This window comes from Thalassophryne amazonica, chromosome 17 (genome assembly GCF_902500255.1).
Source record: "Thalassophryne amazonica chromosome 17, fThaAma1.1, whole genome shotgun sequence".
NCBI classification, from domain to species: Eukaryota; Metazoa; Chordata; class Actinopteri; order Batrachoidiformes; family Batrachoididae; genus Thalassophryne; species Thalassophryne amazonica.
In genome coordinates this window covers 29,826,972-29,850,730 of record NC_047119.1, presented here as the reverse complement: position 1 = coordinate 29,850,730, position 23,759 = coordinate 29,826,972, and the positions used below count along the sequence as shown (strand labels likewise).

Genomic DNA, 23,759 nt, shown 5'->3' with positions numbered 1-23,759 from the left:
GACACCATACACCCAAGGTTGCCAGAACACACAAATAACTTCAGTTTGATTTTCTTTCCAGAGTTTCAGGCTTTCACATTTGGACTGTGCAGAAAAACCTGAAGATGTGCTCATTTCCACCTCTCCGTAAGTGCTGAAAAAAAAATTGAGGTGATGTCTGCCTTTACAAAGTTCAGGTATAGTATATAGGCACTATGGAGTTGGGGGTTAATTTGCAACATCAGTTGCACCTGCAGTGAATAAATGTCTGATATATTTTTTTATGTTGGAGCATATTAATACTCCTCACAAACAAAAGCTTACCCTATCTTTCCATCTTTCCAATCTATCTTGGGCTCTTCAGTACAGACGTTGACCACTTTGTTAATGCAGGGAATTCATCACAAAAGATTTGTTACCACTGATGTCTATATATGGCAGTGGGTTAAATATCTCCTCTCTCAGTTTTTGTTGCTACAGTTGTACAGTTTTTCAGTGTAGCTAGATTGGTTGAAGTCTAGGTCCTTGGGACATTTTGGCTGCACTGGAGTGCATGTAGGGGAATATACTGTACATACACTACAACTCTGAAGTCGGCTCTCGTGGGAAAGCTCTAGCATTTTGAGCTTTTAAGATCCTGGCAAGATGGAACTGATGGAACTGATTAAAATTCTTCAATCCCACACTAGCCCTATGACAGACTGGCATCCTGTCCAGGGTGTGCCCTGCTTTTTTGCCCTATGGCTTGGATAGGCTCCACCCCCCCACTCCCCGTGACCGTTGTTTAGAGTAAGCGGGTATCAAAAATGAATATATCCCATGCTATACACCGGGGGTCTCCAACCCTGCTCTGCTGCACTGCATGTTTTTGTGCCTACCTGCTCCACTCACATTTTGTTGTTTTTGTTAACTCTGATGTTTCTCAGCTCTTGATTGGTTGAGATAATTAGCTGTGGGTGGAGCAGGAGACTTTAGAAAACAAAAAGGACAAGTGCTCTTCAGGGGTAGGGTTGGAGAACCCTGCTATTCACATATTCCTTTGTAATCCCAACTTCCACATACAGTAACTGTGCTTGAATTCCCAAGAAAAAGTGATAATTGGCTGTTAAAAATGGATTTTAGATTACTTTGTTTTGTCATTTGTGTTTCTAGAGCTTTAGAATCTTCTTCACACCCAGAGTTGCAAACTCTGACAACTGTCCCACCAACAGCCCCAGTTCAAAGAGGACCTTCTGATCCCATAGAAGTGCAGCTCACCACCACAACTGTCACTCCACCAGAATGTGAGCCACATACTTTTACTTCAGGTGCACCTGCTGCTGTTTCTTCAGCTCCCCAGCCATCATTGCCTACTCATGCTCTGCCCTTTGGACAGCATCTGGGTGATGAGTTAGTCAGATTGGTCCAGGTAAAGATAAGACAAAGAAGAACAGAATGGACTGCTACCATCTCACATCTCAAATTTTGAATGTTTGTTTGTTCTTTGTTGCAGTATATCAACTTTGTGAGCCTCAGGGATGTTTTGGGAGCATCCTTTTCCACCTTGTCAGCCAGCCATCCAAACAATCAGTCTAACACAAATTCCTTACACCCTAATGTGTCGTTATCTTGTGCTACTCATTTTATCCATCAACAAGATGCTTTACCAGCCCAAACAAATTCATCTGTGGAAACCCAGACACAAGTCTGTAGACTGAGCAACCCTCAGTTCAGTCAGGTTCCTGCAAACATGAACGTAAACCATCCTACTACCACATCCTTGACAGGTGAACAGTGTCCCACCCCCAGGAATCTATTTTCCACTGGCAATACTGCAGGTGTGAGTTATCAGGTAATGGCCTATTACACTGTGACACATCGTCGTTAATCATTACAGTATGTTTTCTGACAATAACATATTTCGTTATTCTGAGTGAAGCGAAATTGAACTAACTTTTTGTCTGCTTTAGGAAATCCAGCCACTGTCTGTTCATGCAGAATCACCGGAACGCCGGTTTAGAGAGAGCATGAAATTAATTCCATCCTCCCAGGGACTTCTGACTACAATGGAGTCCAGCCACTCAATGCCCAGTGCCCCAGCGGCACTGCATTGTAATGACAGCATGCAAACTAACCGTGTTTCCCAGATTTTGGGTTTGAGGTTACTTCAGCTCCACCATCCCCTGTCCTCACAGCAGATGTCAGCACACTGCTCTACCACTCAAAGTGTACAGAAGATGCATTCTGAAAACTCTGCTGCTGTAGCGCATCCTCACCAACAGTTTAAAGTGGACAAACAATCCGACTTTAAAGACACAACAAAGGAGAAAAGAAGGAGGTCTTCTGTTCTAAAAAGACAGCAAAATGTAGCTTTTGATAACTATCAATCGAATGAGCGAACTCCAAGGATTACTCAACCGCAGAATGGCACACGAGAGCCCTCCTTCAACAGATCCACAATCCAAGAGTCCTTCCTGCTTCCTCCAGTTTTATCATTTCTCAAACCTGCACCAACGCAAATCCCTCATCAAGTGCACTTTCAGTCTGATGCTCACAGCTCCTCCACGCTTCCCGTACCCTTAGTAACTTTGTCAAAGCCCTCTACCATCGTTACTCCTCCAGTAGGAGAAACCAGGATCAAGCTTCTACATCTAGACTCTGGACAAAAAATGGTAAGTATTACTGAAAGATGTTTGAAATGGGTTTTATTGAGTCATACTATGTACTGTGACTCACACAGTTTCTACCACAGATTTTACCCTCAGCAGTTCCACCATCTCAAGTGGCTCGGATCACCACTCTGGAGGAGTTAGCACATTTAGCTGGAGGGAGGCAGACTCCTGTTAAGGCTGGACTTCGGTTGCTCAAAGCAAACCCATATACTGAAAGCACGAAAAACACCACAACTTCCCCTCACTCCAACTCCAGCAAGAGGTAGTCACATTTCTTAACATGTTATGACCTTGTTTTTATTGCTGATTTTTTTTTTTTTTTGCTCATGTGTACTGCGTCTTACAGACAAAACAGAAGAGAGGTGAAGATGACGAGCGCAAGAAAAACTGAAGTCACATTCAGTCCAAGCGAGGCTAACTTAGCAACACATGGGGTAGATTTAAAGTAACATTTGTGATGTCTGTAATATTTCCGATCCTGACTTTTTACACCACTATCATATGTTTGTTCAGATATATCTTCAGCCAACAGATGATGCTGTAAATGAGAAGCCTGCACCAACTGATGAGATTATCTTCAGGCAAAGCATTGGAGCTGGTTAGTGTAGTTCATGCAATTCATGTCTATTGACAGATGCATTTTTTATTCATATTTATTCAGATGTCCATAAAGGGTATTCTCAAACTTTTTTGTCACGCAACTTTACCTGCTGTTCGTTTGTCCAATTGTGAGGAGTTGGAGTGTCTGTGTTACAGAGTCATAAGGTCATTGGACAGAGAGGTTGAACAATACTGATAACTTTGCAGGAGAATGAAGGCCAAAGTCTTTAGGGTTCCAGTACTTCCTGTTTCACTGTATGGTTGTGAGACTCTGATGCTAAGTACTACATGTTTTTGGTGCTAGGGTTTTTTGGAGGATCCTTGGATACCACTGGAATGACTTTGTGTCAAATCAGCAGTTACTTAGGGAGACTATGATAGAAAGTACTACTTGTGTTTTGAGGGAACGCCAACTACCTCATTTTGCCTATGAGGAGTGTTTCTTTGAGTATGATCCAATGCATGGGTGCCTCAGTGTTGAGGACTCCAGTGGCTGCAAAAAAGGCTAAGATGACACCCATGTTTCACCTGGCTGTAACGGATAGATGGTTACTTTCGGTTGACCAAAAGTAGCCATTGGTATCACTTGCATTTTGAGGGAGCATTAGCTGGGAAATTTTGGCCATGCGGCACCTTTCTCTGTGCATGACCCCCCATGTCGGTGCCTCAGTGTCAAGGACCCCAGCAGGTGGTGAAGGCCAAGAAGAAGTCCACATTTCACCTGACTGCAACAGGCTACTTTCAAGATGTGGGGATGGATTGGTTGTCTGCTTGGGTGGTTTGCTACCCAGGACCTGGGGCAGTTCCACAATCTGGTGGTTGTGCTGATGCGTGGCACCAGAATGTGTTCCCAGACTTGACTTATTAGTCCAAAAGATGTTTCATCTACTGTACATGATAATATACCATGCATGGAATTCTAAGGTGGCTTGGCTCTGTTAAAATGTCTTTTGAAAATTTGCTCCATTTTTCTTCTAGGGTCCTCTGAGATTTTGCAGACTCGTCACAGATTATCGCACAGGGACGTGGTCTCAACAGCTGAGCTCTTTGCCTTTGCAGCCACGTGTAAAAGACCCGCACAGTGTCATGATGCTTACACAAACACGAACCCAGGTGAGTTAGGGTGTCAGTAAGGTTCCGCACATTGAAATAAGGAAATATTGTCAGATTGCCTAACATCTTTTCTTCAGATTGGGCTCCCACACAGGTGGATAATGCTGTGTGTCCTCAAGTCTCTGTGATTGCTGTTAACACAGATTGTAAGTTGATTATGTACTACAGATACAAGAACAACATATTGCTTTTCCTTTATGTGTTTATATATCTTGATTTGTCAAACATTCACTGTGCATGTGTTTTCTTCATCCAGCACAGTGCTTAGAAGATCTGCACTTTTTCAGAGAGCCCCGTGTTAAAGACAAAGAGGAGACTTCAAAGGAGCGAGACAAGAATCCGGTAAGAGGCCCCACGTACTGTACAAATGGGAGGCAACAGTATTCAGTCAGATACACACTCTGTTCCAAGTTTGGTCCCTTTTAATATAAAAAGCAACACAGCTGTGCACAATTTTCTCAGGTTTCTATGATAGATACCTTGTATTTAAAATTTAAAGTATAACTGAGGTTACTTCTTGTCATACATAATTGAAATCATTCAGAAAATCTCTCACAAATTTGTCTAAACAGAATCAACAACACAATTCTGATTACTATTTTTCATGGAGTAACTAGTCTCCATACTTCCTTTTCTTCATCTGTTGTATGTGTATTCATACCTTTGCAGTATTTGCCTTGTGTTCTTGTGTTGAACATTTTTAATGCTAGTTTTAATTCAGCCACGGAGGTTATGTATTCAGCTGCATCTGGTTGTTGGTTTGTTTAATTGTTAGCAGGACTACAGAAAATGTGCTCAAAAGATTTTCATGAAACTTGAGAAGAGAGGAGGGGAATGGGCCAGAGAAGAAACCATTACATCTTGGAGCAGATTCAGATACAGGTTTAGAATCAGGAATTACTTCTTAAAATACAAATGTGGTGCCAAGTGAACCTCTTTTACATACATTCATGGTGTTAGTAACCAAGATATGGTGAAGTGACTGATACATTTTGAACCAACTTGCTGCTTCAATATGACTGAAAGGTCTTTTATGCCTCAGTGGAGGTAAGGGCTCTTTTGAAGTGATTCTCTTAAGTTGTATAAGAAGAAAGTGCTATAAGGGACTTGATGCCTATTGTGCTGGTACCTATCCATGGATGGGCACCAGCGTGAAGTGGATGAGAGTCTACTATTCCCCCTAGATGAGATACCTGTCCATCTCATCTTTCTTCTCCAACTAAAGGTGCCTTGACACTTGCACATATTTGATCTGCACACTGGTATGCAGTTTGCTGTGCCAGAGAATAAACTTGTAAACCGTTGCAAACTGTTCAAAATCACCGGCACTCATTAATTTTGTGAACTACATGTGAACATTGCACAAAAAATTCAAAAAGACTGTGTGTGTCACTGCCAGTCATTGCATCAGCGCAGCGCACCACAGCGCAGCTCATCTGAACATGATGACAAGATGTTAAATCTAGAGTAAATATAATTTTAGATACTCATAAGAAGAAATGAAAATGCAACTGTGTCACCAAGCCATTACAATATAAATATTTCAAATAATTACCTTTGAGATTATTCCAAATGTGTTCTCCACGTCATGAAGTGCATGAGAACAGCTGCAGCTGTAGAAAATTCCTCTTTGATTCCGGAGCGATTAGAGGTGGTTTCATCAGCCAAATTCTGAGAGCAAACGATTAATCTGCTACAGAATAATTATTTTATATAACGCAGCGTCCAGTGGCACAAAGCGCAGCATCCAGCCCGAGCACAGCGGCTTGCGTTGGCACAACGAATTATGCGGCAGTGCAGGAGTTAAATGCATGCAAGTGTCAAGGTGCCTTAAGGCTGATACCCATTTACAACTGCTCCAAGGTAGAATAATTGTGTTGTCCTACGACACAGACAGGTTGTGTGACTGGGTAGCAAACCTACGTTTACATATTAGTGGCCCAATTCATATCCCATTGACCCACCTGCTCTAGTTATAGGAATGATTTTAAACATAACGTATAAGGTGATTTAATTACATTTACTAAAGAGGTTGTATTTTAATGTGTTTGTTTTTACATTTTGGGGCACATCCAAAAGCAATGACCAACATACAAACTAATACATGCCATTTTGTCTGTGTAGCTCTGCCCATCATGCCCTTTGTTTTTAGATTACAAAAAAATAGTCCTTGGAGCAAAAGGTGATGGTCTGAAATGCTGTCTTTGTGTGTCAGTGTGTGTTTGTGTGCACAGTAATGGATAAAGTGTATTGTGCTGACAGCAAAGAGACACATAAAGAGATTAAACATGATCCAGTTTAATTAGAGTAGGCATTAATTTGTGACATTTTGTCCAGAGAAGGATTTTGATCGCGTTGGACTGTCAGCGGCAAATCACTCTCGTCCCACAATAATATGCCATTGTGCTCCAGTGCCTCAAGCAAAACAGTTAACATAGTAAGATTAGCCTGTTGGGGTTTCTAATGAGAGCCCTCCTGTCTTGCTGTCTTTGCCAGGATGTTCACGATCACCACTTGATGTGTGTCATGGATACAGAAGTTGAAGCCCTGCACCAGGATTTGCCACCCTACCTCGGCCCAGAGGCACAGGATGGCCCTTCCATACACACTTCTTCACCTGCTTCAGCACACCATTTTGGGACTTCTGTTGTTGGAGGTGCTGCTGCTCATCCACACCCATCACCCATCATTCCAGAGGACCCCATGAAAGCCACCATTCACCCAGGTCTTTCTTTCTTTCTCTAGTCATGTCATACTCAAAGATCAGACTTATGATGAAGCACAGAAGCATTATTGGTAATGTTTGAATATCCGGTGTCTTATCTAGATAAGTCTAAGGAGTCTCCTTTTAGTCCTCTTGACTCCAAGAAGGATCAGGAAAGAATCCCTTCAGGAGACATGGCTGGCCTTTCTGACATTGACAAATGTCAAGCCAACAACACAGAAGATCTCAGACTTCATCGTACTTTTTCCACATCTATTAATGGATGGTTTTCAGTTGATCTGCCTGTGATCGATGCCAGGCTGGCTGACCTTCAGAACATTGCAGACTCCTTGGAGAAGGATTCACCCCATGCAAGAAAGGTTGAATGGAATTCTTGTATTTGTCATCATATATTCAGTATCACTGATGTGTAGAAATTAGTTTGTAATCTCATGGAGCAGATATGTGAGAAAGTCTCAAAGAGTAAAAATTTGTATAGTGAGTGAAAAGAGATGAATCTGTGGTTTTTCAGCCATATAGTTTATTGAATCTGGTTATATGAAACACAGTTTTATTGGCTGTATATGTGGCGTATTTCATAATATAGTTAACTTATATAACAGAGTATTGGGTATCTTAGAACAATTGGACTGATGATCACCATCCCTTGATATGTATTGTTGGCCATTTTTGTGCAGCCTTGAGGCTCAGGGGTTTAGAAAACAAGATAGTGACACTGTGGGTAAATGTAGGTTTTCGGGGCTGTCTGTTTGTTTTCAAATGCTCTGTTGCATATTGCATATTTTTGTGAATAAATAAATTCTATTCATAATTGTATTGTTAACGTTCAGACCAGAACACGTTACATATACAAGGAGGTTTGATCCTTAGCATTGACCCTATGAAATATCTCCACATTTATTTTGATTCAGCATACCTTGAAACTTGTGTGTACTTTTTTTGTTGTTTGTTTGCTTCCTACCAGAAGTGAGCATATTTTTCACATATCTGCTCCACTACTCTTGTCATGTCTGGGTAGTTTGTGCACACCATTGGCGTGGACCCAGCAGTTTTGGCTCCTCAAGTGAAGACTAATGTAGCATCATCGAAAATGGTTGACCTGTCTGTCCCATGGGAAGGTATGACTGTCAAATCTGTTACTAGGTTCAGTGTTGTGCTGCAAACATTCTGCTTAATTCCCTTCTGAATTTGAGTTGGACTTAACACAGTGGATACATGTCTGTAACAGCATGGAGATCATTGCCTGACACGTTCACTCAAACAGACGCCTATGATGATGAAGAAAATGAATACGTTGGACTTGTGATTCATAATGAATCAAGCACTCCAGAAGGAAAGCCTCCTGTTCTTCCTTCCACTTCTGCTGACATCCATCCAGCTGGTCCGTCCCATCTTTACATTCCTGCAAGCAATGATGAACTTCATCAAGGTACTGTTCCTGTTAGCTAGCAGACATGTTGGTTAACAAGGGCATTTGTAGTTAAAAAATAATAACGATAGTAAAAAATTTGACAGAATAAACTACCTGAATGCCATTTGCACAGGTAGTCTGACAAGTTCCTGGAAAGCTCAAAATGTCAAAGCAGTTTTATTACATTCTGTGTATTCACCACTGTAGTATATTTTGTGAAATTCACTGCTGTGGTTCTGCCCTCAGATTGTGGCAAATATTCCAATGCATTTTTATTATTATTATTAAAGGTGCCCTAAATGATTTTTTTTTTCTGCCAGTGGGTGTCATACTAGCTCTAATTCTAGTACCAAAACAAAGATTCCCTTCTTGGCCACTCCTCCCCAACCCTCCCTCCTCAGCATCCAGCAGAAAGAACAGCATTTGAAACCAGACATGTATGGGTTGTAGTCTGACTGTGTTCTTGGTCAGAAGAATTTTAAGCCTCCAAATATGATTTTTGTATGTTGTATGTTTTTGTACTGGAGGGACAGCACTTTCACAGGTCAGTACTCACATGCACTAAACATGCACACACAGAAATCTTACACACTAAACATTCACCCTCAGCTAGACTGGGAATGTAAACTGACAGCACAGAGGGAGTGTTGCTTCATTCTCTGAACAGGACGCTATTAACTCACTAAATCTGTGCTTTGAATATAGCTGCTGGCCACTATATTAATATATAAAATCTCTTTTAGGGCACCTTTAAGTTATGTACCATGTAATGTGTCTATTCCACTTTACCTAATGTGACTAAAAGATTTAAAGAGAAAATTTCACTCAGTAAACGTTTGTCATCACCACAGAACTTAACGAAGAGTTGACTTTGTCATCTGGAGCATTTAGTCCGTAAGTTTAATTTGGTGTGAAGCCTTCAGTTATTTTAATCACACATTTGCTGTTGCGTGTGTGTTTATACCCTACTTTTGCTTAATTTTAAATTCGGTTGCACGGTCTCACTTTTATCTGCCTCCCTGTAGATGGGTAGATGATCCTGAAACTGTAGAAATCTTAAACGCCTTGGTGAAAGAAGGGATTTTATCCTCAGCTGACATGGAGTTATCCAAATCTCAGACTGTACCACATAGCAGGTGTGATAACTGCAAATAATTTAGTGCATGAATGCTTCAGAATGATCCACAGTCTTCAGTGAGAAGTGATTTTTCACTAAACTGCAGCATGATGTGACCCACAGTGGGCCGCACCAGCAGCAAAGTAACCGGTTGCAAGATGTTCCCCCAGATGACGAAAGGAGACAGCTGAGGATCTGGATGAGAAAGAAACAGAGGGAAAGAATGGCAGTTTTTCGAAAGCACAGAGAGGCATTGAGGGAGAAGGAGCGCATTCCTTATTCGGCTTCTGCAAGGGTGAGATCATTTTATTGTTGTTGTTGTTGATGTTGGTCTGTCTGTTATGTTGTTGTTGTTGAACTTGTTTGTTGTTGCTTTCTGCAGAAAACAACCAACAAAAGTGAAACAGCCACTTGGAAATTCAGACGGGAAAAAGAAAAGTATGTAACGATTCAGAAAGCATGTGCACAGAAAACAAAAAACATGCATAACGCTGTCATTTGTTTCATAGGAGTATGCTCTTGAAGCACTATAACCAGAGGATTGCTGAGCTCTTGTCTTTAGTCGGTGACTTTTCTCCCAGTCATCCAGTAGTATCCAGACCGACACGGGATGAGGGTGTGCCCACACAGCCATCTGCTGTTGCACCCTCTGGCGCCACTCACAGGTATCGCTGATGATAATCTGAGTTATCAGACCTGTTGACGGTCATCAACAGTATGAAAAACCAATTTTCACTATTCTGTCACATTGTTAAGCTCTGTTCCTAGAGACCAGTTTCTGCATATATTCCATTTCTTGCTGCTCTACCCATACCTGGTTATCTAGATCAGGTGTGTTCTGTTGGACAATCCAACCCAATTTAGTGCCAAACCCAGAGAAATAGAGGGTACGCCTCTGTTAAGCCTCTGCCAAGACCATATATGAAGCTGATCCATTCAGTTTGATCATTAGACACATGATATACTGTATGTCTGTAAAGGAGGGATGAGGTTGGAGGTAGAGGGGAAGAGAAAGAGCAGAAGGGTGAAATGGAGGTGGATGTATACAGGCAGATTTGAGGGAAAAGTGACAAGATAAAGAAGCAGAAGCTGATCAGCCAATTGAGAAGTGGACCAACCAGTCAGTTGCTTTTAAACAAGTTTACCATTGATTTATAGCTGGTTAACAGACTCATAAATCACCAGTTTCTGCTTGTAAACCCTTTTATATTTACCTGTCGAACTTTAAATGACCTTGGTGTAGAATATTTGAAAACCAGTTACAAGCACATTGCATTCAATTCTTACCATTGTTTTAGAATTTCAAGCCATTTTAAATGTTCAGATTAATCAAACATAGTTTCATACAATTTAGTGTGTGTTTAAAGTGGATTAAAATCTCTTTAAATTATTCTGTTTTAGTGTGCAACCACGTAAAACCACTGAAAGAAAAAAAAGATCTAAACATTTCAAGGTGTACAGACATATAGAAAATGTTATATAGACTTTTAAAAAGTCAAGTTCACTAATATTAAAATAGCTCATTTCTATAAAATTTCCCATTTTATTTTATATTAGCAATGGGCTGGTAATTTGACATTGACCTCTAACCTTGATTGTTGACTGATCCTAATTGATATCAGATTATTCTTTCCCACTGAGCTGCTAAATTTGATCAAAATGAGATTAGCCGCACTTAAGGTTGCTAAGGTTAGACCTTACTTGTGTGAAGCGCCTCGAGGCAGCTTTGTGATTTGGTGCTGTATAAATAAATGAAAATGAAATGAAAAATGAACATATCTTGCTAATTTACATATATAAACATAGCTGTGACTCTGGGAGCATCGCTAACAATGAAAAGGAAGGAATTCTCACATGTGAAAGTCAGAACACATCAAGATTTATTTTTCAGGATAAAATGGGGAAAAAAAGAATATTATTATTATTATCTCCCCCCCCCCCGCCTTTTTTTCTTGGGGTCACCACAGCCTATCCACTTGTGAATTTGGCATGTTTTACACCACATGGCCTTTGAGGTGCAGCCCTAAGATATACGAGGTCTATTAGAAAAGTATCCGACCTTATTATTTTTTTCAAAAACCATATGGATTTGAATCATGTGTGATTACATCAGACATGCTTGAACCCTCGTGGGAATGCGAGAGTTTTTTCACGCCTGTCGGTTACGTCATTCGCCTGTGGGCAGTCTTTGAGTGAGGAGTCGCCCACCCTCTTGTCGATTTTTTTCATTGTTTAGGAATGGCTCAGAGACTGCTGCTTTTGTTTGATCAAAATTTTTTCAAAACTGTAAGGCACAACTGAGTGGACACCATTCGATAAATTCAGCTGGTTTTCGGTAAAAATTTTAACAGCTGATGAGAGAGTTTGGTCTGGTAGTGTCGCCGTAAGGACGGCCCATGGTGCCTGACGGCGATCTGCGCTTCGAGGCGGCAGCGTCTCGCTGTTTCAAGTTGAAAACTTCCACATTTCAGGCTCTGTTGACCCAGTAAGTCGTCAGAGAACAGAACTTTCAGAAGAAGTCGGCATGAGGAGTTTATTCGGACATTCCATTGTTAACGGACATTTTGTAATGAAAGAACGTGCGGGCAGAGTCGCATGTCGGGCCGGACCCGACCGCGGGGGGTCGCCACAGGAAAAACACCTCCGTTGGAAACCTTAACGGGCAAGTTGGAACATGCCCAAGCTGTTAAACAATTTCTCAGTTACTCACTTGTTGAAAGACATCAAAAGCCGCCTGAATTTTACAAATGGTTTTCAACACGGAGGTGTTTTTCCTGTCGCGGCGCACACAGATTTGCCGAGTCGTCACGGAAACAACTCGGCGAATTTGCGCGCACGTCTTTCATTAAAAAATGTCCTTAAACAGTGGGATGTCCGCATAAAGTCCTCATGTCAGCCTCTTCTGAATCTTCTCTGTTCTCTCACAATGTCCTGGGTGACTTAAGCCTTAAATTAGGATGTTTTCAGGTCGAAACAGGCCGACGACGGCGCCTGGAAGCGCTACACGACGTCCCGCTCCGTGGGAAGTCCTTACACCGACAGAAAGACCCCATAATCTCTCATCAGCCGTTAAACTTTTCACCGAAAACCAGCTTAATTTCTCGAATAGTGTCCACTCGGATATTCCTCACAGGTCCAGAAAAAATTTTGATAAAGCAACGCGCGCCGTCTCGAGCAGCGTGTGAAACAAAGGAATTCAGCCGAGAGGGCGGGACCACATCTCACTCAAGGCCTGCCCACAGGGAAATGACGTCACCGACGCGTGAAAAAACTCACGCATGCGCACGAGGGTTCAAGCATGATTGGTGTAATCGCATGTCATTCAAATCCATATAGTTAAAAAAATAAATAAAAGGGTCGGTTTATTATCTAATAGACCTCGTACATAGAGAATGGGGCACAGGTGGTCTTGAACCCTTAACCTTCTGTTTTGGGAGCAAGCGTGTTAACAGTTTGCACTGCTATGCTGCTTGAATAAGTTAATGAATAACTTCAGACCTGCTTATATCCACTCTGAATTCTTGAATTAAGTGTGGTATCATCTGGTATCATCTGTCTCTGGGTTTGCAGTCAGCCTGCTGATGACACAAAGAGAATCCTCAAGTCCCCGTCAGGACAAGCTCAAGCACATGTTCATCAAAGGACAGCTGAGGTGCATGATGCCAAAAGACTGGGACTGCATAGAAAAGGTGTGACGGTAGTCAACTAAATTCATTTATGGCTTTTTATTGAGATGTTCTGAATCTCAGCTGTTGATAATCCTAAGACATGTAACGTTGATTATATATATATATATATATATATATATATATATATATATATATATTTTTTTTTTTTCTCAAAGTTACCTTTCTGCCAAGCGACCGCCTGTCTCAGATGACCAGACGTGGGATGCTCACTGACACAAAGAGCCATGCCAAGATGCACACAGTCAGCCCGGAACAGTTACAGCAAGGAGCACGCCAGAGGAATACAGGGTTGAATAACATTCCATCTGGAGGGACTGTCATAAGGACAGAGAGGATAAAGACAGAGAGAGAGGTAAATGACCTGCTGACACTTTCAGAAAATACAAGCAGAGTTAGAATCTAATGTAAAAAAAACAAACAACCATTATTAATCCCATATAAGTAATTCCTTCTACTTATAGATGGAAAATGGCTTTTTAGTAACATTCTGAGGAATTGTTTCTAACAAATTCCAAACATAAAACCAGCCTGTCTCAGGTTTGTACCACAGTACAGCATCGCTAAACCATACGCGATCATTCATTTGATTAATCTGACAGGTAGCCTCAACGTAATGATAATAACAGAAACAGTTTTACATTTCAGGTGATGCCTGGACCTTTGGATGAGAAGGAAAATGATGCCAGTGTGTCAGAGATGGAGCTGGACTGGCTGGACAACCTGTCTGACTGTTCCAGCACCGTCCTCAGCATAGACTGGGCTGCTGTAGAGCAGATTTTGGCTGAAGATGATGCCTGAGCTTTCAAGAGGGCCACCTTTCCAAAAGAAAGCACCATCGTCAATCATTTGATGGGCCTCGTGTGTTGTACACTCAACAAAAATTTAAAAGCAACACTTTTGTTTTTGCTCCTGTTTTTTATAAGCTGAAGTTAAAGATCTCAGACTACTCTGTGTACTACAGCCAAATGAAGTTTAAACACTTTTAGAAAAATAAGCCTTTTATCTGCAGAGTAGAAATCTTAGATGCTTTTTACTTTAATGCAGAAAAATGGGAATGAAAACTAAAATGTTAAGTACAAATTGTTACAGTGGAAGCAATGACATGAGATATATCAGGAGAGAATAAAAATGAACTTTACTGGTGTATTAGTCTTACAATAAATGCAGTCATTTTTGTATAGTGTGTATATAGTATAATATATAACAGAGAAGTGTTAGTACCATTTGTGAGTAAAGATTTATACATTTCTTTTTATTTTGTGCACAACTGAATGCCTTAATAAAATACCTAATTTTAAGTTTTAAGAGTTTTTATTTATTCATTTATGGCCTACATACAGCTCATAGTTAATGTGTTTTACGTCAATTTGAAAACCTTAGGTTGTTTCACCAGTAGGGGAAAAACTAATAATAATAATAAAAATGTGTTTTCTTACATTAACTTTGACTTTAATTTCACTTGAAACAGTATGAACCCACAATATAACATTTTTTTTTTTTTTTTTTTGCTAATCTTCATTTAATTTGTTATTATATATACATTCCTGCATTTAAGGCCTGCAACACATTCCCCAAAAAGTTGGAACGCTAAAGAATTTCCAACTTTGTAATGTTGCCATTCCTTCTCACAACACTTAACATTTCGGCATTGAGGACATCACGCAGTGAAGCTTTTCATGTGTTTTATTTATTTATTTATTTTTGGCCCATTCTTAGTGTAAAAGTCTTAAGTTGAGCAAATGGTAAATGGACTGCATTTATATAGGGCTTTTCCATCTGCATCAGAAGCTCAAAGGGCTTTACAATAATGCCTCACATTCACCCCGCTGTCAGAGTGTTGCCATACAAGGCACTCACTACACACTGGGAGCAACTAGGTGATTAAGGGCCCAAGAGCCCTTAGCGATTTTCTCGTCAGGCTGGGATTTGACCCAAGGATTTTTTTGGTCTCAAGCGCAATGCTTAACCACTAGACCACCTCCCCTACAGCAACAACATCAGGTCGTTGCATATTTCATTTCAAATTTCCCCATACATCTTTGATTATGGACAGATCAAGTCTGAATGCGAGCCAGTCCAGTAGCCCTACTCCCTTCCTTGAGAAGCTCCAGACTGGCGCATTTCATACAGACCGAAATATTCTAGTTTATGCTCCAAGTTAGCATTATGAGCATTTATGGAATTATGTTGAATTTTGCCTTTCATTGGAAGGATTGGTTCCAAGCTTGAACTCAATGGAGGAACTGTGATGTCAGACAATCTGGATCCATAGCCAGATGTGCACAAAATCTCAACAGATGGACAGCAAACTCTCAGTAGTGCCTTCATGGCTGGTGTCAATACAAAGAAATTCTTGAATAACTTTAGTTTTGAAGTTCTTGTCTTGCAATGTTGAAGAAACAGGTGGTAGGACTAAACTGAGATAAGGTCTTTAAAAAGAGAAGAATTTTTGCACCCTCCGGTACAGTAGGTGGCGGTACGCACATTTTTACTTTAGTTACCCATAAAACAGGAAGAGCACGCGCAGGTTAAAGGTGAATTTACTATTTTGTAAACATCGATCCCAACAAAGTGCGTGAAGGTAGCAAAATTTTAATTCTTTCATAGTTTGTGTTGTTATTTAACGCCAGCTGTCTACCAATACCGAGTTGTGTTTTCGGTTTATCGTGTAGCTTCCAGTTTTTTGAGACACTAAACAGCCGTGATGCTAGTTTTTGCTAACTTGTCTTTGCTGTAAGCTATAAAGTTTTAAGAGAATAATTTTGTTTCAGTATTTTACAACATTTTCGCATGTCAAATGTTAAACCTTAAATTGTGGCACCTTGAACGCACTGGGGTTTTTTTTTTCTTTCGTTTTTTTCAGTAATAAGATTGTTTTTTGATTTAGTCAGGCTTCTGTTGAAATGATTCTACCTTGTTTGATAAATGAGACTGTGACAAAAAGCATTTGACACGACAGTGGAATTGTTTAACTTTAAGAAAAATCCTATTTATGAGCATAAGTAGTACTGGCTACAGGTACAGGAGACGAAGTGCCTCTAATTGGCTTACCGTCATCACGTGACAACATTTGTGCCTTCCGATTGGTTATCCCTAAAACTGCACTTTTGCCCTACCTGCAATTAGTACATAGCGTCTCTATGATTGGTCAATACAGGTATCGTAGGTATCAGGTGAGGCATCATAAGGCCACTTACTTGTACATGGCTTAACTGTTAGGTTCTTTTATCACAGTGAGTGATCTCCAAAAGAATTGGACAGGAAACGGACTTCAAAGTTTAGATGTTGTATTGTGAAAGTTCTTACACTGATACAGACAGACATCTCAGCACTGGGATCTTGACCAAGTTGCATGCAAACACCTGGAACAAAGAACTAGAGGTGGGCGGATCGATCCTAATATCGATACCAACGCTGGTATTGATATTGAACGATCCTTGTGTAAAAAGATCGATACTCAAGCTTTTTTCTCTCCCACACGCACGCAGATTCATCAAAGTCTACTCTCTGTCTGTAAGAGCAGCGCTGCGCTGTGTCACACAGCACAGAGCAGCACACCCTTGTATTGTAGTTTGTCAACCCTCTACCTCAGGAGATTTTAAGTTGTGTTGAGTGATATTTTTGAAACAAAAATGTTGATTGTGATAATAAAGTATTTTTTTGTCACGTACAATGTTTGGCGAAATTCTCTCCTAGGTCTTTTGGATCCTTTTGATCTATGAAGCTTAAATATGAAAAAAATATCGGTATCGATATCGGCGATACTGGGCCTGTATTTACTTGGTATCGGATCAGTACCAAAATTCCCGGTATTGTCCACCTCTACAAAGAACCCCAATTTTCTTTGTCCTTTAACTTTTATTCCTTCCACACGTTTCTGTTTTTGTTGTCCATTTTAAAGCATTGGAGATCATTGTAGATGAACAGCCTATAATTTTTTGCACCTGCGTATAAGTTTTCCCCTCTCCAATCAACTTTTTAATCAAACTACGCTGTTGTTCTGAACAATGTCTTGAACGTCCCATTTTCCTCAGGCTTTCAAAGAGAAACGCATGTTCAACAGGTGCTGGCTTCATCCTTAAATAGGGGACACCTGATTCACACCTGTTTGTTCCACAAAATTGACGAACTCACTGACTGAATGCCACACTACTATTATTGTGAACACCCCCTTTTCTACTCTTTTTTACTAATAGCCCAATTTCATAGCCTTAAGAGTGTGCATATCATGAATGCTTGGTCTTGTTGGATTTGTGAGAATCTACTGAATCTACTGGTACCTTGTTTCCCATGTAACAATAAGAAGTATACTCAAAACCTGGATTAATCTTTTTTGTCACATAGCACTACTATTATTCTGAACACTACTGTAGTAATGTGTGAATCATTGTTACCCTGCTGGAATAATGTGTTCTCTGAGCACTCTTCTAGTTACTGTTGTGTTTTGGATGCTTTATATTGACTTCTGCTGAGAGGTTGCTGCGCACTGCACCCACAGATAGCAAACAGTCCATCTCCTGCATTTTTAAGCAGTCAGATGCACAGTATATTACCAATACTGCTTCCAACAAATATGCACTAACCTGGACTGATGCACTCTACTCATCAGTGTTTCATCTGGTAACACTACGCTCTCTTTGCAGCAACAAACAACATGAGTGGTGATGGAGACATTTCATCTGTCATGGGATTCTCTGGTTTTGGTATGGAGAATGAACTTTTTTTAATCGTTCTTCATTTGATCTCTTTGATAATCTGCCAGTTGGTGTTGCTAGTACTTCTTGAAGTAAGTTGCCTTTTCATTCTTTCAGGTAAGAAGGCCCGTACATTTGACTTGGAGGCTATTTTTGAACAGACCCGGCGAACAGCCATTGAGAGAAGCCAGCATATATTAGGTACGTTTAGGAAGCCTGAAATGAACAAATACTCATTTACCACGGAGCGTGTCACTGTAAATGTTGGCTCCTCAGAGGAGAGGGCTGAAGGAGACTCAACGTTGGAGGAAGGAGGGGAGAGCTCCAATTCAATCACCTCATCTGGACATCTCCCAAGGAAAAAGCTGCAGCGGCTCCTTCCAGGTAACAATGAGTTTGCAGTTTCTACATCTGAGTGACTGTTAGAGGACAGAATAACAAAAATTGTGTCACTGATGAAATACATATGAGCATTTACTGGTTTTAATCGGTGTAAACCCTCATGTCCCCACCACCACAGGAAGGATGAGATTGACAGCAGGCAGCAGTGAGAGCAGCTCAGATTCAGAGCTCGTTGGTCCCCAGTTCCTGCTCAGTTTCTGTCCCAGCCGCGTGATGATTATGAGATGATGATGATGGTGATGATGAGCTGGTTGGTCCACCTCTTCCTCCAGTTACACAGCAGCACAGCTCACAGTGTGAGAGATGATGGGAGGTGAGCAAGATGAGGACGATGATGTATGCATGACATTTTTTCAAACCTCACACAACACTAACCAACTCTATGTTTTCTGTAAGACAGTTTAATTCTGCTTTATTAGCTGTTTTCATTCCATAATGGGAAGCTATATGCCAGGACGGGCCACCAGTGGGGGCATTCTTTTTAGTTTTATTTAGTTTTTTATTAACTCATACCAGTGATCTTAAATGCACATTTTTGGTGTGCTGTCAAAGTGCTAACACTAGATGGCAGCACAAGAACAAATAATTTGTCATGCAGCTGATCTTTTTTTTTTGTAATTATTATTATTAATGAGCTGCTGCTGCTGACTGTTGAAATGTGTAATTTCATTGTAACTACACACTTCTTTTCTCTGCACCAGAATCCAGTAAAGAAGATTCCAGACACTCATGAGATCACCCTGCAACACGGCACAAAGACCGTAGGTTGAGTTGGTCTGTATTTTTCATCCACCACATGAAAGCAAACGATATCATTTATTTAGACTATGCACATGCAGAAATATTTCACTGTTTAGAGCAGCAGTATGACTGTTCTGTCAGCCAATAATATATTTTCTGCCAACATACAATGATGTGTTTCTATATATGTTGCAGTAAGAAAAAGGGCTGAATTTTGTTTGGAGCTTGTTGAAAACACAGTCCTCAGTATAGAGCCAATTTGGTAACTCCATCTAGTGCTGATTGCACTTTAAAACTGTTTAGATTTGATTGATTTGATCTTTACACAAAAACAAACTGTTCATTTATTTTCGCTGTCTTCAGAGGAGGGTTGAGGCTTAAATGATGAGCGTATTGTTGAATCTTTGTAGCAGTAAAAGTTTGTCTTGCGGGGTTGTTTGGCTTTTTCCAGCTGATAGAATCTAGCAAAACATAATCCCGGCCCATATGTTGTCAGCGGTAAACAAGGCAATACACTCCATAGGTATCGGCGCTTGGCTTAGACCCCTCTGGAGCTCGTCTGGTGAGTGGCGGATACGATTACGATGTGCGTTTTCTGGGATTTTGCGGGGATGGACCAAGCTCTGCAGGCCTTCAGATCCCTCCAGCCCTGTGAATGGTGAGTTGTCTTTTTGAGAACACACGTGGTATACAAACACAGTTGCTTGACATGTGGTTAATTAGTTTCAAGGAAACATTCCGTACACTCCGAATTGTGTGTGCGCCAAGGTATATACACAAGCACACATGGATGAGGATGTGTGCTTTATTAGCCCTTGGATAACGGTGGCATCTCCTCTCTTCATTCATAATGAGCCTTGCAGCAGCAGATGGTTGCGATATGTGGGTGTTTGTGTGACTCCTCTTGTTTATTTCAGATTCACTGAAGCCGTCTTCAAAGAATAAATTCATTCTTGGTTTGTGGGAAGGACTTCCCTTTTTAAAAGAGGTCTATGCTACATTTGATGTGATCACATGGTGATGTTTTCCTGACTTGCTGCAATTGCAAACAAAGCTGCTGTGGGCGTTACACAGTTTTCCTCTTTCTTAACCAACCAGTTGAGACAAAGAGCAGCTTATTTGGCATAATAGGTTCCCTGTTTTTTAAAAGCTATATCAGTGCTAATTTTACCTTAAAAATTTGAGGTTTTTTTAGGTTTGTACAAAGAAATATTACTGTAGTTTTCATGATCTGCTGTTTTAATACTATTTAATATAACAGGAATCACTAATAGTCCTTAAAGAAGCCCTACTGATAAGCTTTAGAAGTGTTAGTTAGCACAACAGTTTTTAAATCCATTTTACGAGAAGTGACTATATGCTAGTACACATACAGAAGCTGTGCTGAGTATCACCGCTCATTTCCTTGGTTTAGTTACACTGGTCAACACAATTTTTCTTGCATAGAAATTTTTCAACGGATTTGGGTAATTTGGGGGCGCTGAAACTGAATATGGTTTTAGTTTTTCCAGTCATATCACGCTTTTGAGATATGAAAAACTATTTCTCCTGTTCAAGCATTAAAGCAAAGCTGCAGTCTCGCACACCTCTTCAGGCGCCATAAATGATATTACGGCCTCTTGTTCACATTTCGCGAACCTGGTTTACAACTATGCTTTTGAAGGCTGGCTTTGTGCATGATTAGTGGCGTCATACTCGTGAGTGAATGAGCAACTTTGGCGTATCCATCAATAAGGAACATGCAGATTGCAACCTGCATGGATTTGCAATCTGCATGTTCCGGAAATCTGAGCTCAGATTCAGATTCAGCACCCCAAAATTACCCTAACTCAGTTCTCAATGTCCATGTAAGAAATTTGTTGTTGTTGGCCAGTGTTATGTTTCAAGACCAGAGCAAGCAGAATATTTTGATTTGCTCCAAACAGTTCGTGACGTAATTATGAGTAGATGTCTTCCTTTTGATACAGACTCTGGAACAATGTTTCCCAAAATGCAAAGATTTGAAGGAGTCATGGAATTGTGTTTGTAGTTTGCCACTAATTTGCAGTACTGATGAAAAGTTTGGCATTCTGTTCTATACCTGTTTTTCTTTCCAATTCTGTAGATTTCATCCCATACTTGCCACTGCAATTGGCCTCATGTTTCTCGCCATGATTGCTGGTTTTACTATTAGATGCTCAATAAAGGATGAGCAACACTGGTGTAGCTCACTAATAAGCAATACAACATGTCCAATTGTTTGGCGGGTGTTAAACGAAGCAAATTTGACCACAGTATAATTTGTATAATCCATCCAGTAGGTGGCAGACATTCTGAGATGTTATGTAGCAGAAACAAATTAACTTTTTTATTTTTATTAATCTGGTTAATCAAAGTTAGCCATTGTTTAATCAGTTCATTCTGATTATTTGTTCTTTTTAATTTGGTAAGTTACTATTTGCTATTTTTGAGTTATTACTAACACAAGCTGAGGACTAACTCACCCACTCACTCTTCTATATTTTTGCAGTATGAAAATATATTATCCTTATTGCTACCTCAGTCAATAAAATTGTGTTTTAATTCTTTGTATGTGTATTAGTCTAATTTGAATGAACATATTGTTTCCACAACAAAATTCGGTCTAAAGTTGGTCTGTTTTGGTCAAATGAGAACAGAAAACATTAAACTTTGAGAAGTGTTTAGTGACAAAGAAACAAATCTAAAAAATGTTAGTGCTCATTATCTCTTAACCTTGTAATCCAGTTCACAAAACACTCTGAAGAAGTCCAGCGTATCAGCGTATTCTAGAATAGAAAGATCACACATCTGGATAAAGTGGTGCAACCAAGCCATTTGAAAGAGCAACTTTAGAACAGAGATTTATCTTATTTATTTATTAGAAAGGGCGGGAGGTCAGAAAGAGACAATTCAAATACTTTTCTTTTTTTAATGAATTTTGATAAAAACCAGAGCAACAGAACAGACCACTGGTGTGTCTGGGTGGTTGCCATTCAGGACCCAGGGCAGTTCCGTATTGTGGTGGATGTAGAGACATGCACCCCAGTGGACACTCGTTGACCTGACCTGTCAAAAGGGTTATGCTGGGTCAGAAATAGAGATTAAACACTGAGATGTAGCTGCTTAAAGAACACAACTTCATATATCCCCCCCCCCCCCCCCCATGGGGGTGTTCACTCTTTTCAAATGGAAAGTTGCATATCTTTTTCTTTCAACAAGCTTTCTTTTGTGTGTAACATGTTAATATTGCCAGTGAAGGAAAATCTTCAAAATATCTATTTGCTCATCATGGTGTCAGTGAAATTGTGCAATTTTATCCACTTTTTGTGCATCTGTGTTTCCTTCACAGGCACATATTGTGCGCATGTGCTTGGTGTTGTCCCTGAACCCCTTCAAGATTCAAATGTTTCTTATATAACAATATTTAGGTGCACTGCAGAAGTCTTGTACATTCACTGGTCACAGATGGCTTGCAAAAAAGTGTTCCAAAAATTATTTTCAGCGCTTCTTTCACAAACAGCAGATCTGCATTTCATGGGTCTCAGCTGTCTGTGTGTCTGTGTGTCTCCTCAGCCACCAGATCAAGTCCCTGCAGTACAGCATCACTGGTGATGTCATCTTGGTGGTGTCTGGTAATGCACAGGCCAAGGTTTTGGACCGGGATGGTTTCAATGTGATGGAGTGTGTGAAGGGAGACCAGTACATTGTGGACATGGCCAACACTAAGGTATGCACAGTGGGACTGACATATTAAAATATTACATATAGTAGTCTTATTTCCTACTGACTGATTGGCTGAAAGCTTTGATGACCCACAGCAGCTGCAGTCAAGAACACTAATTCTACTGTAAATACAGACATGATCATTTGCTTTGCTATTGATAGACATTCTGAAATCCTTATGTTGACAACATGTACTGTTGCTGTATGATGCACTGTTCTTGTACTTGTGGTTAATGGTGTTTGCTGTATGACTTTACAGAGGCAGCAGTGAAATATTGCACGCTGTCATGTGACGGTACCTGGATCTCAAAGTATCCTAATTTTATGGCTTATTTAAGTTTGAGAAAGCTTTACTGTTGAGAGTAACCATATGTGCCAGGTGCAGTGCTTGTTCTTGTTTATGCCAACCATACAAATTACTTGAGCGAGTAAAGGTTAATTGAAGAAGTGGTTTCCTTTCCTGGATGGTTCTGCATTCTTGCCCAGGACCATCACATTGCATCTGGTGGTAATGGGTGTGTTGGGTTCATTGAAAATGTGTTTTGGTCCATTGAGGCTCTCCAAAGTGCTGAGCTGTGTTACATGGTAAAACACTGGCCTGAATTAGTTTAAAGGTGTATTGCGTTGAGTCCAATGAATATTGATTTTTTTTGGGGGGGGGCAATAAAAAACATGATGGCGATTATATCTGCTGATATAAACATATTGATACTTGACATTTCATTATCAAACCCTTATGACAAAGAGATGTAATGGAGGCTTGACGTTTGTGCACTTTAAACATGAACTTAATTATAAATTAGATTAGATATCTAGTCTTCCCAAGGGCTCAATAAAGTTCTGATCGCTGATCTCTTGTTGCTGTAAAATGCCCACTGGCAATCACTTTACCTCTGTCTTTGTAGCTAATGGGA

The 23,759-nt window shown here is 40.3% G+C and overlaps 2 protein-coding genes across 3 annotated transcripts in view; both read left to right on the top strand.

Moving 5' to 3' along the window:
* cplane1 (ciliogenesis and planar polarity effector 1) overlaps window positions 1-14,104 on the top strand; it is a 32,807-nt gene extending 18,703 nt beyond the window's left edge. Inside the window, exons 29-50 of one of the 2 annotated variants that reach the window (XM_034192034.1) lie at window positions 62-126; window positions 1,132-1,387; window positions 1,472-1,810; window positions 1,929-2,630; window positions 2,711-2,892; window positions 2,977-3,064; window positions 3,144-3,228; window positions 4,209-4,343; window positions 4,421-4,489; window positions 4,600-4,685; window positions 6,840-7,068; window positions 7,171-7,427; window positions 8,087-8,186; window positions 8,297-8,497; window positions 9,331-9,373; window positions 9,505-9,615; window positions 9,720-9,891; window positions 9,979-10,034; window positions 10,106-10,261; window positions 13,167-13,285; window positions 13,441-13,637; window positions 13,931-14,104. In XM_034192034.1, coding sequence (XP_034047925.1) covers window positions 62-126; window positions 1,132-1,387; window positions 1,472-1,810; window positions 1,929-2,630; window positions 2,711-2,892; window positions 2,977-3,064; window positions 3,144-3,228; window positions 4,209-4,343; window positions 4,421-4,489; window positions 4,600-4,685; window positions 6,840-7,068; window positions 7,171-7,427; window positions 8,087-8,186; window positions 8,297-8,497; window positions 9,331-9,373; window positions 9,505-9,615; window positions 9,720-9,891; window positions 9,979-10,034; window positions 10,106-10,261; window positions 13,167-13,285; window positions 13,441-13,637; window positions 13,931-14,083 — 3,801 coding nt within the window. In that variant the 3' untranslated portion in view covers window positions 14,084-14,104. Of the gene's footprint in view, window positions 1-61; window positions 127-1,131; window positions 1,388-1,471; window positions 1,811-1,928; window positions 2,631-2,698; window positions 2,893-2,976; window positions 3,065-3,143; window positions 3,229-4,208; window positions 4,344-4,420; window positions 4,490-4,599; window positions 4,686-6,839; window positions 7,069-7,170; window positions 7,428-8,086; window positions 8,187-8,296; window positions 8,498-9,330; window positions 9,374-9,504; window positions 9,616-9,719; window positions 9,892-9,978; window positions 10,035-10,105; window positions 10,262-13,166; window positions 13,286-13,440; window positions 13,638-13,930 lie in introns of both variants that reach the window. The other variant, XM_034192032.1, reaches the window with a different exon arrangement.
* Window positions 14,105-15,790: 1,686 nt separating this feature from the next.
* LOC117529259 (WD repeat-containing protein 70) overlaps window positions 15,791-23,759 on the top strand; it is a 94,629-nt gene continuing 86,660 nt past the window's right edge. Inside the window, 11 exon segments of the mRNA XM_034191992.1 lie at window positions 15,791-15,866; window positions 17,929-17,988; window positions 18,097-18,180; window positions 18,256-18,363; window positions 18,500-18,600; window positions 18,602-18,677; window positions 18,680-18,717; window positions 19,083-19,142; window positions 19,646-19,714; window positions 19,716-19,780; window positions 22,696-22,849. Of these exon segments, the coding sequence (XP_034047883.1) occupies window positions 17,940-17,988; window positions 18,097-18,180; window positions 18,256-18,363; window positions 18,500-18,600; window positions 18,602-18,677; window positions 18,680-18,717; window positions 19,083-19,142; window positions 19,646-19,714; window positions 19,716-19,780; window positions 22,696-22,849 (804 nt within the window). The 5' untranslated portion in view covers window positions 15,791-15,866; window positions 17,929-17,939.